At 39.2% G+C, this 19,960-nt stretch overlaps 1 protein-coding gene across 2 annotated transcripts in view; it reads right to left on the bottom strand.

Moving 5' to 3' along the window:
• The window catches only part of AK5 (adenylate kinase 5), a 189,644-nt gene extending 170,242 nt beyond the window's left edge, over nucleotides 1-19,402 (bottom strand). The window contains exons 1-5 of one of the 2 annotated variants that reach the window (XM_070405402.1): nucleotides 19,058-19,402; nucleotides 14,971-15,157; nucleotides 10,365-10,532; nucleotides 2,666-2,835; nucleotides 2,442-2,555 (exon numbers count right to left, since the gene is read on the bottom strand). In XM_070405402.1, the coding sequence (XP_070261503.1) occupies nucleotides 2,442-2,555; nucleotides 2,666-2,835; nucleotides 10,365-10,532; nucleotides 14,971-15,157; nucleotides 19,058-19,117 (699 nt within the window). In that variant the 5' untranslated portion in view covers nucleotides 19,118-19,402. The remainder of the gene's footprint in view (nucleotides 1-2,441; nucleotides 2,556-2,665; nucleotides 2,836-10,364; nucleotides 10,533-14,970; nucleotides 15,158-19,057) is intronic. The other variant, XM_070405403.1, reaches the window with a different exon arrangement.
• Nucleotides 19,403-19,960: the final 558 nt, after the last annotated feature.

The raw sequence follows: 19,960 nt of genomic DNA, 5'->3' as shown, positions 1-19,960 counted from the left end.
TGTGGGACATCCCCACACATTTGGTGTCAGAAATGGTACCAGAAAAAAAAAAAGATACCCCAGGAGCTTACAGTACACATAGGTTGTGGAGCAGTCTAACAAGAGCCTAACACTTTGCTTTACATAAACACTTCAGCTTTGCCTCTGCACCCTCTGAACTCCCGTAGTCAGCAATGGAGACATCAGCCTCAGGGATCGCTGCACTGCCCACAGTGGCCGAGAACCTCTAGGCTGCTATGATGCCAACCTAAGAAGATGAAAAATGGGTCTCTTCCAGACTCAAGGGTGTAGTTGAGAACAGCATATACATGTGACTGCACATTCTAGAGAGATACCTGTTAAAAGGTTTCCCCAAACCAGCACTGTGACTCTCGGCCTATCACCCATGCCCAGGCTGTATACGAGTAGGGGGAGATTGATTTCCAGAGAGAGTTCCTGGAGAGTTGTGTGTTTTTTGCCCCTTTCTCCTACCTGCCCCACTATAAGCCACATGAGGAAGAATTTCAGGATCTGAGATGTCATTTAGGTTTCTGAGGCTGAGCCAGGCCCAACCTGAGGGTAGCAGAGATATAGTAAATTAAGTGAGAAATTGAAGTTTTGATTTAGATTGAACAGGACTTTTTTTAAATTAAATTTTTTACTGAGATATAATTGTGGACTAGATTTTTTAATACCTGCAAATGAGACTCTCTGTTCATGTTTTTAAAGTGACCAAAAAAGCTACTGGATCTCCCTTAGTTATTATCCAGGGGAGGAGAGAGAGACATGATAAAGGATGTTTGAAAGGCAATAGAGAGAATCAAATAGATTTTTATGCCTGTGCTTGCCAAGTGCATCTCATTCAATGCATAGGAGAGGAACCAGGTTTGGGTGGGGATGCCTGCCAGCCTGGAGCTCATGCTCCACCAACAGCCAAGAATCATATGGAATGGCCACCAGAGCATTTTCACTAGCCGTTCCATGTGGCAGCAATAGCAACAACAACAAAACATTGATTTTCCTAGTATTTCTCCCATCAAGGCGAGAGCAATTAGAACCAAGCCCTTAAACCGAGTGAGCACAGAGGCTGTGGCCTGACTGTGGAAGGAGGAGGGAGAAAGACCCTGCCGCACAAAGGTGTCCCGACACAATGAAAGGGAAGATTCAAAGAAAGGCTTTAGGAAGCTCTCTTCTGGCCTCAGACTGCCTACCTCCAGGCTTCCTCCAGGAGAGACACAAACTTCCATCTTATTTAACCTAATCCTCTCTGATATAATATCTGTAATATATTAAACACTTCTTTAAATAAGTAAAAAAACAAAACAAAAACAAACACCAGGTCTGTAGAAATATGGACAAAGGAAAGCAGGTAATTCACACATGAAAGAAATACAAATGGCCACTACATATATGAAAATGTACTTAACCTAAGTAGTAACTCAAGAAATGTAAATGTGAAAAATGAAATACCATTTCTTATGTATTATGTTGGCAAAAATTTTAAACATGAATTTTATCTGGTTGAAAAGAATGTGAATTATATCTGGGAGAAACAGATTCTCTCATTCAATATTGATGAGACAACACTTGGGAAGACTTTTTGCCAGACAGTCTAGAAATAGCTATAAATGTTAAGAATGCATCTGTATGAATATGTGCACATATGCATGCATGGGTGTGTCTGTGTGTGTAACATACAGGAAAAGGCCTGAAATATATATATATAAATAACAAACTTAATAGTGTTTTTGTTTGTTTGTTTTTTAAAAATATATTTTTATTGATTTCAGAGAGGAAGGCAGAGGGAGAGAGAGATTGAAACATCAATGATGAGAGAGAATCATTGATTGGCTGCCTCCTGCACGCCCCCTACTGGGGTCAAGCCCGCAACCTGAGCATATGCCCTTGACAAAGTTTAAATAGATATTCAAAATGTTTACATTGATTTATTTCCCTTTAAAATAGACGTGTTGGGTGCAGAGCAGGCATAATCTACTCAAATCTGAGTAATTTCGGCAACCTGAACCCTCCTTGGTGATAGGTAGATAGTTTAGTATTTCACAACCCCGGGAAGAGGGCTTCCTTAATTGGTAACAATGCAAATACAGGTGATGTTGTATATCCCTGGGCAGCAACGAGTAAGACTTGTTTTAGTAATTAAAGATTAAAAATACAATCTTAGGGAAAGATTTTGAAATAAAGGCTACAGAGATTAGAATTTTCAATAAAAAAATTAAATCTGCTATTAATTTTTATCTTTTCTTTTTGGCAGAGTCTGTCTTCAGTTTTTAAGCTTGTATGCCAAGGAAATGACCTTCTGCCACCTCGTACTGCTGTACTTGCCTGTTTTCAGACCAGAATTCATTCCCAACAACAGCAAGTCTTCCAAGAAGTCTTTTTTAAAAAATCTCTAAGTTTTACGTAAAAAGTAGGTCATTTAAAATATAAGAAGACATTCTTACTTGGTCCTCAAAAGATAGAGCCTGGGCAACATCTCTTGGGAATCCATCAATAACAATGCCCTCTTCATCAGGAATTTGCATCAATCTCTGTTTTATCTCTGTAATTGTTGTTTCCTTTTATAAAAGAAAAAGGATGAAAAATCACAATTAAGCTAAGTATACTCACAACTGGTATAAAAACTACAGAAGTGTTAAAAAAGAAAAAGCAAATTATACAGCAGTACCTGTGGGGCCAATTCTCCAGTTGTAATTATTTTGGCAATGAGACTCCATTTCCTGTTGCTGCTGGCACTGTGGATCTTCTTTCTTAATAATTCTCCCACTGAAATATACTGGAATCCATAACGTTCTGCAATTTTCAAACTTTGAGTACCCTTTCCACTTCCTGGACCACCTACGATTTAAAACAGGTTAAATCGTGACCTTCTGATACAGTAAGAAACTCCCTTTTATACAATGATTGCCTTCATCTTCAGATGCAGCTATAGACCAATAGTAAGGAGCAGGACAGGTACATGTTCCACTGGTGGCATCTCAATCCCATCCCTGAATGCAGAGCGAGTGTAGATTAACCAGAGAATGGGTAGAACTGTGTTGATCAACTGCATTAAATGAGAGACACTTTTTCCTTTACCTATTTTATTAAATAACTAATTTAAAAAAATTTGAACAATGCAGGTGAAAGAAACCTTCACTGTTATTCTATGCAAGCTCTCAGTTTTTTCCTCATAAACAAAGAAAAATCTATGGCATACAAAGGACAATGACTGAAATAACAGACTTGTGTTTCATGTCAATAAAGAGTTGATGTGTAATAGGGTGAACTGTAACAATTATTTTTTAACCAAAGGCACACTAATTTTTTTAATTAAAATTTTAATTGAATTTATTGGGGTAACATTAGTTAATAAAATTATATAAGTTTCAAGTGTACAATTCTCTAATAGATCATCTGTATATTTTATTGTGTGTTCAACAACCAAAGTCAAGTGTTTTCCCACCATTATTTATTCCACCTTTACTCTCTTCTACCCCCTCATCCCCCTTTACCTCTCATAATCACTATACTGTTGTCGGTGTCTATGAGTTTATTTATTTATTTTTTTGCTTATTCTCTTCACCTTTTTCACCAGGTCCCCAATAATATTGACACAACTTATTTAAATCTTTTCTTGAACTTTTTCTGCTCATGCATGTCCTTGCCCTATCTCCTTTAAGTTCAAGTTTTGTGCAGCAAATATGCAGAGTGAATGAAATAGATTCTTAAGGTAGAATAATTTTACAGAACTCATGATAACTTTGATTTTGTTATATGTTGGTGTAAAATAATCGACATTTGCAATATAACATAATACTAATACTTGGTAGTTGCCATTTAATTTTAAAAGTATAAGTACTAAAATAATTATGAATATAGGGCTCAAATTTTACTTCCAAATCATATTAGATTATTTTAGTTAATTTATATTTCTAAACAAGCTAGATGATTTGGAATCTAAAGTCTGAACAAATTTCAAAATACAGCATAGTAACCAGCCCAGTCTGATTTATTTGTTAACAATTATAAAAATGAAATGTTTTCAAATATCTAAGCATAAATTATTGACTGTAGACAAAATATCTTTAAAGTCAATGTCTAACAAGTAATAAAATGCTTTGGTAATATTCATCAAAATATAATTATAATTTATTAAGCAATATTGAAAATAAAACTTCAATAGGAAAATGAGTTGATGTTCTCTCCACTAATTCAATATCTTAAGTTTTGGAGGGTAGAAGTCATTTTATATATAGTTATTTAGTAAATATTTTTTATTCTTGTTGTAAATAATCCTATATAATAAAAGCCCAATATGCTAAGTGTCTGGTTGTCTGGTCGACTGCTCAACCAATCAAAGCGTAATATGCTAATGACATGTTAAGGCCACTCAACCACTCGCTATGGTGTGCACTGACCACCAGGAGGAAGACGCTCTGACTGGTAAGTTAGCTTGCTCCTGGGGTTTGGCCAATCGGGATTGAGTGAGACAGGCCAGACCCGCCTTGGAGCCCTCCTGTGGCGCCTCCCCAGTTGGCCAACCTCCTGCATCCCTCTCCGGCCCCGATTGTGCATTGGTGGGGTCCCTCAGCCTGGCCTGTGCCATCTCACAATCCGGGACCCCTCGGGGGATGTGGGAGAGCTGGTTTAGGCCCCATCCCACAGGCCAGGCTGAGGGACTCCACTGGTGCATGAATTCCTGCACTGGGCCTCTTTTATAAGTGAAAAAAAGAAAAGACAAGTGTTTTGTTTTGACAGAAGAGTTTTAAGTGGGTAGACTTAGGGCTTATTTTCTCATTAAAAAATTTATGTGCAGAAGTCTAAGATCAACTAATATAATGAGAATTACCTCTGAACCCCAATCTGAAATAATGTACCTAATAATATCTGGCTTTCACCTTTTTATTGGTTTATTAAATGTAGTATAGGAATTTATTTACATTTTTTATCATTCTCTAACAACCTCTAAATACTATTTGATTGGATTTAACATTATGAACTATTACCAGATTAAATTCATTACTTTGCAAATCAAAAGTTAGTTTGGGTTCTAAATAGCTGCTTTTAGTTTATTAGCCTATGGGCAAATCATGTATTGGCTTGAAGGGAAAAAATTATGACCACTCCATCAAAATTTCATCAAAATTGATTTGATCCCTAAAGAAAGTTATCTTTCATACACTATATTTTCACATTTAATCTTACAAACCATCAAAGAAATAGATATAAATTCTACTGAATTTAAAAAAATTAAACATACTAAGAAATTTACAGCATCTTCACAGAAAAAAATTGTTTTTTGTCAACTAATGAAGGCAATAACAGACAACACAATTGATTAATACAATTGACAGAGAATAGCATTAATTTCTTGGATGAATTTGATTATAGAAACTTCTTAAAATTGCCCCAATTTTCTTAGATAATGTAAGGTTTGACTTTTCCTTTCTTCTTTTATCTCAATTCTCTAAAAATTATTTATAATCATTGGTTTTGTATCATTCTTGCAATACAGAAAATTTACAATTCAGCATGCAAGTCTAAAACCAAAATCATACCCTTGGAAAGCAAGTTGATTTTTACCAAGAAACAAAGGAATTGTGAAGTGGAGGATCTATATCTCCTCCAAAGATCTTGGTTTACTGAAATATTTTAATCATTTTTATATAAAACTCACAATCACAAAACATTCACCTATGTGCTGTTTTACACAAGAGCAATTGGTATTTCACTTTTTTCATGGTCAATCAAGACTCCTTTGCTCATCCTGTTAATAATCACCAATATTTACTAACAGGAACAAGAATTTGAATAATATGTAATTATAAAATGGTAAAATAATTTCCAATTATTCTTCACCTATAGCTCTTTTAATAAAGTATTTCTTTGTCTTATAATTAAGGACTTCAACATTTTAAGCACACACACACAAATTAGATTTTCAAGAATAGATAGAATTGATAAGAGTGACTATCATACACTATAAGAATTTTTTGACTTTTGGAAATTTGATTTCTATATTTTCTTCCTATTATATTATTATAAACAATTCAGGGTTAGATATGTTTGCAATTTCATTTTCGCTACACTTAGAGATATACAAATGTCACTCCTAGTCTGGTAAACTTAAATTCTTGTTATAGCTTGGTGTGTTTATTTTCATGCTTTTTCCCTAGTTGCCATCATCATTGTATCTTCTAGGAGCAGTTCCTTGCATGAAGGCTATATATGTACATTTTGCCTTCGGTTAACAGTTACTGGTGAGAATAGCTTTGAGCATTTCACATTAGATTTTTGCTGTCAGTAATCTCTGTGAGAGCTGAGTCAAACTGGAAAGTGAGACAATGACTACATATGTTTCATGTTCACAGATATCTTCATAATTTTTATAGATTTTAAGGGAGCTAGAATTTGCAAGAGTGGTCAAAAAAGTACTTAAAATATTTTCAGTACCTATTCCTTGTGAAATGGCAAGAGAATGATGTTTCCATATTCAAAATAAGATTCATAGTGTGAAACAAATTGAGAGATAAACATCACATAGTCATATCAATTGATGCAGAAAAAGCATTTGACAAAATCCAACACCCTTTCTTGATACAAACCCTCAGCAAAATAAGAATAGAGGGATCACACCTCAACATAAAAAAAGCCTTATATGACAAACCTACAGCCAACATCATACTCCATGGGCAAAAACTAAAACCATTTCATCTAAGAACGGGAACAAGACAGGGATGCCCACTTTTACCATTCCTGTTCGACATAGTACTGGAAGTGCTAGCCATAGTGATTAGACAAGAAGAAGAAATAAAAGGTATCCAAATTGGAAAAGAAGTAAAACTGTCATTATTCGCAGATGACATAGAAAACCCTAAAGATTCCATAAAAAATTATTAGATTTAATAAATGAATTCGGCAATGTAGCAGGATACAAAATTAACACCCAGAAGTCTATGGCATTTTTATACACTAATAATGAACTTACAGAAAGAGAGGTTAAAAAAAAACAATCCCATTTACCACTGCACCAAAAAATTAAGATACCTAGGAATAAACTTAACTAAGGAGGTAAAAGACCTGTACTCGGAAAACTACAGGACACTGAAAAAAGAGATAGAGGAAGACATAAACAGATGGAAGAACATACCGTGTCCATGGATTGATAGAATCATCATTAAAATGTCCATACTACCCAAAGCAATCTATAGGTTCAATGCACTCCCATTAAAATACCAATGGCATATTTCACAGACCTAGAACAAACTCTCCAAAAATTCATTTGGAATAAAAAAAGACCCCGAATAGCTGCAACAATCCTGAGAAAGAATAACAAAGTAGATATTAAGCTATATTGCAAAGCCACTATTCTCAAAACTGCCTAGTACTGGCACAAGAACAGACATATAGACCAATGTAATAGAATAGAGAACCCAGAAATCGACCCAAACCACTATGCTCAATTAATATTTGACAAAGGAGGGAAGAATATACAATGGAGTCAAGACAGTCTCTTCAATAAATGGTGTTGGAAAAATTGGTCAGACACATGCAAAAAAATGAAACTAGACCATCAACTTACACCATACACATAAAAAAACTCAAAATGGATAAAGGACTTAAACATAAGACAGGAAACCATAAAAATCTTAGAGGAATCCACAGGCAGCAAAATCTCAGATATATCTTGCAGCAATATCTTCACCGATACAGCTACTAGGGCAGTGATGGCGAACCTTTTGAGCTCGGCATGTCAGCATTTTGAAAAACCCTAACTTAACTCTGGTGCCGTGTCACATATAGAAATTTTTTTGATATTTGCAACCATAGTAAAACAAAGACATATTTTTGATATTCATTTTATATATTTAAATGCCATTTAACAAAGAAAAAAATGAGTTCGCGTGTCACCTCTGACACGCGTGTCATAGGTTCGCCATCACTGTCCTAGGACAATGGAAACTAAAGAGAAAATGAACAAATATGACTACATCAAAATAAAAGGCTTCTGCTTAGCAAAATAAACTATCAACAAAACAACAAGAAAACCCACTGCATGGGAGAACATATTTGCCAATGTTATATCCGATAAGGATTTAATCTCCAACATTTACAGGGAACTCATACAACTTAACAAGGGGAAGAAAAACAATCCAATCAAAAAATGGGCAACAGACCTAAATAGATACTTTTCGAAAGAGGACATACAGAAAGCCAAGAGACATATGAAAACATGCTCAAAGTCATTAATCATCCGAGAGATGCAAATCAAAATGACAAGGAGGTATCATCTCACACCTGTCAGAATGGCTATCATCAACAAATTAACAAACGACAAGTGCTGGAGAGGATGTAGAGAAAAAGGAACCCTTCTGCACTGCTGGTGGGAATGCAGACTGGTGCAGCCACTGTGGAGAACAGTATGGAGTTTTCTCAAAAAATTAAAAATGAAACTTCCATTTGACCCAGTGATCCCAAGAAACTAAAAACACCAATCAGAAAAGATATGTGCACCCCTATGTTCATAGCAGCATAATTTACAATTGCTAAGATTTGGAAACAGCCTAAGTGCCCATCAGCAGATGAATGGATTAAAAAACTGTAGTACATCTACACAATGGAATACTATGCTGCTATAAAAAAGAAGGAACTCTTATGATTTGCAACAGCATGGATGGAGCTGGAGAGCATTATGCTAAGTGAAATAAATCAGTCAGAGAAAGATAAATATCTCATATTTTCACTCATTTGTGGAATATAATGAACAATATAAACTGATGAACAAAAACAGATCCAGAGACAGAGAAGCATTGATCAGACCATCAAACCTCAGAGGGAAGGCAGAGGAGGATGGGGGGATAGGGGAGAGATCAACCAAAGGACTTGTATGCATGCATATAAACATAACCAATGGACACAGTCACTAGGGGGGGTGAGAGCAGGAGGGGGGGCAATGGGAGGATAAGGACACATATGTAATACCTTAATCAATAAAGAAAAAAAATTTTTTTTAAAGATTCATAGTGGGAATTTAAAAAATTAACTCTTATCACTATTATTTGGATTAATTCTCAGATGTTATATGCTTGTACAAAACTACTCTTTTAGATATGCTTATCTAATAACATTGAAATTTACCTCCTATATAATAAAGAGGTAATATGCAAATTGGCCGTCACAGCCTCACATAAGATGGCCACCCCCATGTGGGCACAAGATGGATGCACTCATGTGGTCAAAAGATGGCCACCAGAAGATGGCTGGCAGGGGAGGGCAGTTGTGGGTGATCAGGCCAGCAGGTGAGGGCAGTTAGGGGCGACCAAGTCAACAGGGGAGGGCAGTTGGGGGGGACCAGGCCTGCAGGGGAGGGCAGTTGGGGGCAATCGGGCCAGCAGGAGAGGGCAGTCGGGGTGACTGGGCCAGCAGGAGAGGGCAGTTGGGGTGACTGTGCCTGCAGGAGAGGGAGGGCAGTTGGGGGGGACCAGGCCTGCAGAGGATGGCAGTTAGGGGCGACCAGGTCGGCAGGGGAGGGAGAGTAGTTGGGGGTGACCAGGCCTGCGGGGGAGGGCAGTTGGGGGCAACTGGGCCGGCAGGGGAGGGCAGTTAGGGGCGATCGGGCTGTCAGGGGAGTGGTTAGGTGTTGATCAGGCTGGCAGGGGAGTGGTTAGGGAGTGATCAGGCTGGCAGGCAGGCGAGTGGTTAGGAGCCAGCAGTCCCAGATTGTGAGAGGGTTGTCCGACTGCCGGTTTAGGCCTGATCCCTGCAGGCCTAAACCGGATCCCTGCAGGCCTAAACCGGCAGTCTGACATCCCTAAACTGGCAGTCGGACATCCCCCGAGGGGTCCCAGATTGGAGAGGGTGCAGGCTGGGCTGAGGGACACCCTCCCCCTCGCCCCCACGAATTTCATGCACCGGGCCTCTAGTTTTATTATAATTGCTAAGGATGATTCACTTATATGAGTCTTTACCAACATATTATTATTATTATTCTTTCTAAAGTTAATAGTGAATAAATATTCAATTTTGGGGGGTTAAAGGGAAAAACCCATCGTGTTTAGAAAACTTCTAAGAAATTCAGTTATCTATGTTAAAAATTAAACAGTCAAAACCACAGGACAAAAAATTTTGAAGGGATTCATCCTTACTTTCATTATAGAGAATTTCTATGACACTGTAATGGATTCTATAAAAGTGAAATAGCATTAGATTATATAATTATAACAATTTCTGTTGTATTGAAAATTATGCTAAAAATATTTCCATCTATTGTCTCTTGAGCTTTTGTTTCTATTGTTTGCCATTTTTTATCTGACTTAATTTTTTGAACTGCAAATAAATACACAATGTTAGCAATAGTATGAGAATTTTGCTTTCTGTCCTCATACCTATGACAAGAATGATTTTTGGCCGAGGTCTAGTAGGATCAAAAACCTCGTATTCTTCGATTAACTCTGCAGTCTCGGAGAGATCTGTATCACTTTCTATGGAGAATTGATGGATTGGAGGGAGCCGATCATACCGCCGATACGGAAAGTTTGAATTTTCAGGCATTACTGCAAAAGAGTAAGACAACTTTGAAACGGAAAAAAAAATAGCATAATAAAACATTTTTTTTGCACTTACTCAATTAGTAAACAACATTTAAAAACTAAATGAGTTTGATTTTTTTTTTCAACTTGAGCAAGACCCCATCTCATAAGTGGTTAGAAAACTTTTTCGTAAAGGGTCAAAGTCATTAATTTGGGCTTAGAGGAACATACAGTGGATATTCTTTAGAAAATTCTGGGAAGGGCTACATCAGGAAAGGCACTGACAACAGTATCCTGTTCTGTCTTGAAATTGAATTACGTCACTCAACACAGGTGGACAATGTAAACTAGGCAGTATCCTTGATTACTTTCTTCCCTCACTCTTCATGTCTATTCCCAGAGACTAGCTCCAAAGTATTTCCCAAATCCATCTCCACTACCACAACTCTTCTCCAAGCCGTCATCATTTACCTAAACTACTATCATAGACTCTCGAAGGTCTGCCTGCTTCCACGCTGTCCCCACAATTCATTGCCTAAAATGTTCTTCCTCTGTTGGTCCCATGGCTGACTGGGGGGACCTTACCGATCTGGAGCTCTGTATCCCTGGGATCTAGAACTGTGCTTGGCACAATCGGTGTCCAATAAATATTTGTTAAATCATTAACAAAGAGAACAGCTTTGTTGAAATAGAAAGTTTCCCGTGGAGAAAAGCCAGAAGATGGGCAGGTAGACTGTGGGTACAGCGTGGAGGGCTTTGAATATCAGAGCAATTTGGTAGAAAGCCAGTAGAGAGGTTTTTTTTTGCGGGGGTGTAGAAAAATGACATGATGAAATTGAAAATTTTTAAGGAAAATTAATCTGGTGGTGGTTAGAATGGATTTGAGTAGGGAGAGACTAGGAGCAGAAATAGTAGCAGCTCAGAGGCTGTTAAAGTAATCCACAGGTGAGAAGTAAGGGGTCAGGTTAGCAGGATAGTAGAAGAAATGGAAATGAATGTCTGGATATAAAGGACATGGTTAGAATTGGGATAAGAGAAATGAAAGGAGGTGACAGTTCAAAAACAATGGCCAGGTTTCAAGTCTGAAAAGATAAGGAATGCGTTGCATTTCATATAGTATCTTTCTGCCCTTTCTTCTCTGTTCTGGGAATACTGAGCTTCTTTCATTCCTGTCTCTATCATAGCCTCTTCTCTACGTCAGGAACTTCTATTCTCTCTCTGTTCGCTGTGCACTTCAACATCCATCCTTCTCTAACACCTACATGGCTTACTGTCTCTGAGGGTCAGCATGTCACTTCTTCTAGGAAGTGCATCTTGAATCCCAGCCTAGATGGGAGCCATCCTCCTGTTAATATGGTTAGTTCTATAGCATATGACATTTCCTATAGCACCCATTGTGCTTCTAAGTATATTTTTAATGCTTGACTTCCTTGCTAGACTGTAAGTTCCATGGGGGCAGGTGCCATGTTTGTTCTTTCTTGGTGTCTACATGCTCAGTCATAAGAGTCTGACACATAATACTCAATAAATGGTTATTTTATTGCTCAACTTGACTCACTGACTGACTTCATGAAAATAGGAAAAGGAGAAGGGGGTGCTGGTTTTGAAGCAAATGTGGTATGTTTGTATGTTTGATTTTGGATATGTTGAGTACAAGACGACAAAGCGATAGTCCAGAAGAGAAATGCTATGTACATTTGGAACTATGGGACCAGAACTCTTATTCACAGGTTATTATTTGTTCAATTGTATACATAGAGCAGAAAAAAGCACATGCTTATCTCACATTTATAGTAATATGCTTTAAAGAACTACCGGCCAATAATTTATCCTTGTTTATTTTTAACATATTTTTACTTAGGGAAGTAATTTGCTTAAATGATTAAAATGTTTTATGTCATAGAATAATTTTGCATGGTAATTACATATTAGCATAGCTATGTCAATATTTTACCAAGAATGCATGAATAACTTTTTATTCCTAGAAATAATCATAATGCTTTAAATTACTGTGAAGTTAGCAATTTTGTTGAATTGAAAACCCATTCCATAAATTATACCTAAAACCTATAAAGCACAAATGGGTAAAGCATTTCATTAAATAAAATTTTATTATTACAAGACAAATCCTTGTCTGTTTTGCAGCATACATTCTAGAAAAAGGACAGTATGGTACAGCATTCTTGTCACTATAGTACATGGAAACGTTCTATTTGATGGTTAATTTTTAAAAAGGGGGGACATCTGTTATACTTTCAACAATAACAATAACTTTTATTAAATTTTATTTTTTATAGTGGTGGCACTGATGGTATTAAAAAACAATGTCAGGTGGTTGTTGTTTTTTCCCCCAACACAATAAGAAAACTAAACAATGACTCATTTTTCTCATTCCTTCTGAAATAGAAATCAGGCATTTGTCTTTGTGCTAAACTTAATCTTTCCAGTTCCTAAAATGTTCATAATTAGTTTCCAACCTCAAAAGAAAAGTCTCTGAGTGGGAATTCTGGTGACTATTAACAGGTATGGAGGCTAAAATAGACAAGCAATTTTAATTCTAATGAAAGTTAAACCTACATTTTCCATTCCTATTTTAGCTTCTTCTGCCAGATCAGGAGTTACAAACCGATCATCTGTGGACCCAAAAAGAGTCTTATAGAAATGTTTTGTGCAGCTTGACATTTTTTCAAATTTTGTTCTTGTCTTTCGACCAGGGGTGGGAAACGTCCGGCCCGAGGGCCGTATAAGGCCTACGAAATCAATTGGTCCACCCTGCAAGGCAAGTGCAGATGAGACTCAAAATTCAATAAGTCTAGGAGCTTTTTTCATAGCAACATAAATTTATATTAAGCAGATGATGTTACAAATATCCAAATGGCTCTTGGCAGAAAAAAGGTTTCCCACCCCTGTTCTCTAGTTCTGCCCTCTAGTTTGACCACAGTCCCCACTAGTTGCTATTACACACTGGCCTGTCTGGCTTCTATGTATAATCAAGCCAAGTAACAGTATAAAATAGAGACAGATTTCGTGTGTTGTAAAACTGTCACTTTAAATACTCAGTCTAAGAGCAGCCTTTCAACTAAGAGAATATCATATCCTCTTAGAATTAAATTTAAAAAGATAAAAATTTCTTAGACTAAATCCAGTACTACCTGAGGTTTGTTAGTGCTTTAAGGTTTAGAAAGCAGTTACCCGTATTAGTCTCACTTGATTTAACTAGGGCCTGGGGCATGTATTTAACGTTGAGCCAGATTCTAACAATATGATGACACCCTGGGAAGTAAATTAGCCATTTTAGGAATGTGTATAAACTTTTCAGACCCATGAAAATATCATTTTTTCCCCCGAAGCAGTAATTTACTATGTGGTGTGTTGCAGCCGTAACTGGCTAAAGGTGCTCTCTTAAGCATCCAATCCCAAATCCCCCAGTGATGACTCCTGCACAGGCAGGGAAGGATTCTTCTCCTCTCTGGAGATGTTTTTGAGCCAAGGTTTCTGCTTTCCCTCTCTTCTTGTGTTTCTTAAAAATTAACACATTTGACTTTTTCCCACACTGCATTCAGATAAAACCCAAGTGGGTCATGACTAAGTAAGATAAATTAGGATTTATTTCCCCTGGTACTTACTGCAAATGGAATGATGTTCCCTTCAAATTCTGTCTATATAGCTGAAATTTTGCACTGGTACAATCTTTGAGAATGGTTTGAATTTGGAAAATATAATGATCTTGGCTACTGGGAAGGAATTAATTTAGTTTCCCCTGACTGGAACTGATTCCATTTTGCATGTACTATTTTATATCACAATTTCATGCTGAGTCTAAAAGGCTGGTTGGCTGATGCTGAACCACTAATTTTGATAAACAGCTATTTCAGAAAGTTATCAGAATACCATGAATCTCCTCTAGCAAATTAGCTTCACACTATTCCTAAAATTGTTAAACATGTTCATGTCTTCTACTTCTTTCATAGCACCCAAATGCCCAATGTAATGTATTGCATTCAGTAGCTGCTTAATAAACCCTGTTGAATTAACAAGTATAAACCTTACATGCATTTATGCAGATGCATTAATATGAACTCTGAATTTGAAAACATATTAATAAATCAAATCTCTTCCCAGCTAGTAATAACTATCATTTTTGTCTGTCATCTCATTTATTTGGAAAAGTCTTATTTGCAATTTCAAGAACAATTCATAGTCTGCTAATGCAATTCATTTCACAAAGTAATGATGTCAGTAATATAAAACTTCATTTATAGTTAAGTGCTGGACAATGGTATGTGATTTTGTTTGTCTTATCACAGAGGTGATTAGAATTAGCAGAGAGAGATGAATCATATTCCAGGGTCAAATACCCTTCCACGAGTTTGGAAACCTAATAAATTAAATCATTGCCTACAGTTTATATGGTGTGTTTTAATGAGAAATATAGATGTCTATTATTCTGCATATACATTACCAGATCTTAGGAAGGATCTCCGTGACTGTCCTCCATTGAGCGGAGGTAAAGTCTTCTTTTCCTGGCTGACAAATGTATCCCATTTCACCTTGTCACAGCCGCCTAGTTCCTTTACTTTCTGTAAACAACTTTCCAAGTACTCTACTGGGTCTTCAGGCTTAGAACACATCAGTCCATTCAAAAGGCTCTGAAATACAATAAAATGTTTTAAAATCGCCTTTGTTAAAATAGTGTATGCCCCATCTCTAAATTCCTGGTTGTTTTTGTTCTTTGCATTCGTCTTTTAATAAATAATTAAGAGTTGAAGTTATTATCTGGTTAAGACAATTCCTTAAATTCTTGACCAATTAGTTTTCAGCTGAGCATTCTGGGCTTTTTAAATGATGAAGGCAACTATCTAGTTTAAAATGGAACAGTTCTATTATAAGTCTCCAAGCTGCAGTTTCTTCCTGTATAAAATAGGAGTAATAATACCTACCTCAGAGGGTTCTTTAAGGACTAAAAACTTAATATTTGTAAAATTCATAGTAAGTGTCTGGCACATAGTAAGGGCTCAATAAATGTTGTTGGTAGTTTTAGTTAATATTATTATCATTATGAGATAATGTCCCCTGAGCCTCAGGTTGGCTTATGGAACTCTTCTTCTATGTTCCGAAGGTACACAGAAAAAGGAAACGTACCTGTCATTTATACTGAAATCATCAGTGTACATGTTAGTCTCCTCATTTAAACTATAAGCCTTTCAACAACACAGTGTTGGTCTTGTTTATTTTTCAATCTCCTGCCCCTAACATTTTCTCTGATACATAGTAGGTGCATATTGAACAGTTTTCTAATTAGGAAAAGCACTTCACTGAAAACATGAAGTCTGAGACTCAAAAAAAATGTTATTCGATATATAATAGGTCACTATAATATGCAGAGGTTACAGAGGGGGAGAAAAAGCACGATCCTGTATTGCTTTTTTCTTTTCTTAGTGTCTGATGTGTCGCATGTACTAATTTCTAAAAATGCCACCACTTTGGAAATGTTGACTCCTAGAAACTAGACTGGTGTGAAAAATATTTTCTATTAGGATATTTCATGGAAAAAGCGTTGGGGATTATGATAACCAATGTACATTATTAATGCCTAAAACACCCACCCTTTAAAAGGCTGAAATCTTTCCTAAGTACAGTATTCTATTTTCAAATTATTCTGGTGCAATTTGCTCAAAATGGTAGGCAATTCTTGCTAGGTACATTTTTCTCTGAAATCCTAAATAGTGTGGCTAGAGTGTTCAATCAAGAAAGTTTGATTGCAGATGGAGGGGAAAAAACTAACATGGGCATCCACATCCAGCTTGTGTGTCAAAACCTGTGAGACACACACACACACATACACACACACTGTGTTTAACTTTATCACGTCCCATGTTAATTTGGTTAACTGTGGCAATGCTTACTCGGTGTCTCTGCAGGCATTAGCTTACCCAATATACTCTCATTTCTATACAGCATTATTATCCTCACTTTATAGAATAGGAAATTGTGGATCAGAAAGGTTAATGAGTTGATCAAGGTTCCTCATCTAGAAATGCCTAGGGCCTAGGCCCAGGATTCCAACTCAATGTTTCTGATTAAAAAGCCCATATAGTCCTCTCTCTACATCTTGCAAAAATATGATGTGGGATGAAGAGAAATGCCAGATTATTTGTGCCCCATGCATAATCCAACTACAATATGAATCATTCAAGATTTTGTCTTTTATTTTTTTATCCTTATTATGACCTAAAATGGATAAACTTACTCAATGAAGGTTTTTGTTTGTTTTTACTTGAAAATATACATTTCCAGCCTCTTTCAACAAAACTGATTCCCTTGAGGGTATTGCTTTTAGAAGAGGGGCAGGGATGAGTCTACTCATTTATGGATAATTTAAATCCTTTCTTTTAGTAGCCAGCCACCATCACAGATCAGATCTAAGATAATCAGCAAACATTATTATTCTGTCTCTTTGAGTTAATTGTTTGACAGATATCTAATTGTTAAACGTTGTTACCTAGAAATTCTGTGTACCTGGATTGTGGTTTTGAGACAAAAAATTCATTTTGGAAACTTAAAGCATTTGGTTTTGCTGTCTACACTCATCACATGGAGAAGTGCCATGTTTTACTTCTCTCACTGCTGAGACCAACACAGATTCTTTTCACTGGAAGGCCTTTGGAGGTCACCAGCAAGCAGTGTTCTCCCATTGCCCAGGATTGCATTTAAGTACACTGTACTACCGCATTTCTCCTAAGTGAGTTACTTCCTTTTCTGGGTGTGCATTATCTTAAGATGTCCAATTCACATGCAGAAAAGACAAGGAAAGAAAAGAATAACACCTGAACAACCAAAAAAACAAAAAAAAAACACAAAAAACAAAAAAAACCAACAACAACAACAAAAAACCAACAAAAAACCCTGCCATTCTTATTTGTAGATACAGTGAAAATTTTCAGGAACAAACTGTCAAAATTCTCTGTGGTTACTTTCCACCAAGGAGGAAAAATAGTACCCACATTTATTTATAAGAAAAAGATGTCCTATTAACCAGAATTTTACAAACAGGTAGCTCTCCTGCAGTGATTCTTTTAGAAGTGTAGGAATGAAATTGATCTCAGTAGCAGTACTTATGACAAAAACCTTCATCTCCATATTTACTTTTTGAAAATTAAAAAAGAAAAAGGAAAACTCTTAGCAGGAAGCCTACATACCCCGCAAGACCTGTCCTTACACATTACCTCCTGATGATTTTCAAACACAAGTAACACACTTGCTAGATTTGGGGCTTCACATACCAGACTTGTGCTAAGTAGCAGGTGGTTTGCTTGAAAATCTTGGCTTCAGATGAACCTAAAAAAAGGTGGCTTACAGAGGTGAACAAAAAATGAAGATCTGTAATGATGGTAGCCAATTTTAAAGATAATTTGGAAAAACAGGGACAAAATTCTTCTCCCAAGTGGTCTTTTAAAATTTCTTTTGACAGAAGAAACCCCTCCAAACAGGTAAAAGGGCAACTCAAGACCATTAGTTTACTCTATCAGTCTATAGTCATCATCTTAAAGGGGAAGAGGGGTAGGGTGTGCAGTGAATGGATTTCTCCTTTCAGGGTTCCCTCTATGAAGCTTGGCTCGGATCCATTCTTTTTTCTTTTTACCCTAAACAAGTATTTTAAAATTCAAATATGGAGAGAAGGAAGCCACCCGATCCGTGACGGAGACTGTGGTTTAGAACTAACCAAGGTTCCTGTAGTTCCTCAAGCCTCCTCTTCCACATTCTCCAAGTGCCCCTACTGCCCGGCCCCAGATGCAGATGCCGCCGTGATGCGGTGGGAAGACAGAGCAACAGGAGACACGCCCGCCTCCCCTTCCCTCTCCGACCCGCATCCTCTAGGTGAGGGCTGGCCGGGCAGTGGACAAACAGAACCCTCCCTCCCCAGGCGACAGGAAAACGTGCTCAGGAGTTCATTCACCGAAAGCGCAGAGCAGCGCTGGCGGCCTGCCACCCTGGAGGTAGCGCTGCACTCGATGGGTTTGGATTTGTTTCTGCATCTTCATCCCTCTCCTCCAAGCTGTCCCCAGCGAGGGCTGCTTGCGTCCACACTTTGCCTCACCGCGGGGACTCCGACCCCGACCCTAGGTGCGCCGAGGGGTTAGGGCTCTAGTACCCCCCTCCCTCAGTGTCCAGACCCAGAGCGACTTGGGCGCCAGGCTGCCCACCTGGCCTGACCCTCGCGTCCCGAGAGCGCGGCCGGCCGCTGCCTGAGCCCACCTGGGCGCCCATTTCCGAGGGCTGCAGGCTGCGGCCAGACCCGCTGGAAGACTGGAACTTGATCTGGGAAATGCGGGCTTCCGAGCCCAGCCTAGGGACAAGGACCCCGGCAGTCCCCGGGAAAGGCGGCTACCTCCGGGCGAGCGCGCGGGCGGGCGAGCTTGTTAGTCCCTTCACTTCCCTGCCCCGCGTCGGCAACGTGGGACGGGGAGCGGCTTCCTCACCCCGAACCCCCCAAACGCCCTTCCCGACCTTCCCCTCCCTCCGCCCCTCTGCCAGCCTCAGCCCCCTACCTCGAAAAGGAGAGGGATCTCCCTCCGGGCCAGATACTCCTTAGCATCGTTGGTGTTCATGGCTGTGCCGCGCGTGCCTGGGGCGCAGGCGGGGAGGCTCCGGGGATGCGGCGCCCTGGGCTGGGGCTGAAGGGGTCCGCGCCGGGCACCGTGCAGCCCCGGCTCTCACGCGCAAACACACGCTCAGCTTTGCCCTCTCAGCCCAGGGCCCCCTCGCCTTTCCCCGGGGCGGGTGGTCTCCGCGCTCTCGCCACCCCCGCCTTGGTTCGGGCGCCCGCACCCAGGCTGCGGGCTGGGAGCAGCGGCTTCCCGGGTTCCCAGGCAGCGCGGCTGCCAGGGGAGGGGCGGAGGGAGTGGAGGAGGGAGGACGCAGAAGCGGACGCGAGGCAGCAGCCCGCCCGCCTCTCCGGCTCAGCGCGCGCTGCTCTGCCCCTCCCCAGGCCGGTCCGCCTCTGCGGTCACTCAGGCTGCGCGGGAGGGCGGGAGGCGGGCGCAGGGTGCGGGGGTGGGCGCCGGCGCGCGCGCTGGGGGCTCGCAGTCACACCCCTCCGGGTCGCCCGGGGTACGCAGCAACCTGGGGCCAGGTGGCCAGAGGAACAGAGTCGGGGGCTCTAGGAACCTGCGACCTTTTCACTTCTCCATTCCCACCCACACGGTTACTCATGCGTCCCTAAGGAACTCCCAGGAAGAAACCGAATTGTCACAGAATTTATGATTTAGTCCTAAGATTACGATCTTTCATAATGAAAAGCTTGGGGGTAAGGCGGAAAGAGGGCCTTGAGGTGTGGAATCCATCTCCTTAAAATAAGTTTTAGATCTTGGGTAGTTCTATCCTTCGGGAAAGTTTTGCTAACTGGCTTCGAATTTTTTCCGTCTGTGTCACAAATTCTCACAGATTTCAGT

Source organism: Myotis yumanensis, unplaced genomic scaffold (genome assembly GCF_028538775.1).
Source record: "Myotis yumanensis isolate MYYU_CA2020_CCGP unplaced genomic scaffold, mMyoYum1.0.hap1 SCAF_2, whole genome shotgun sequence".
Classification (NCBI taxonomy): domain Eukaryota; kingdom Metazoa; phylum Chordata; class Mammalia; order Chiroptera; family Vespertilionidae; genus Myotis; species Myotis yumanensis.
The sequence above is the reverse complement of the archived record's forward strand: the minus strand, read 5'-3'. Positions and strand labels throughout refer to the sequence as shown.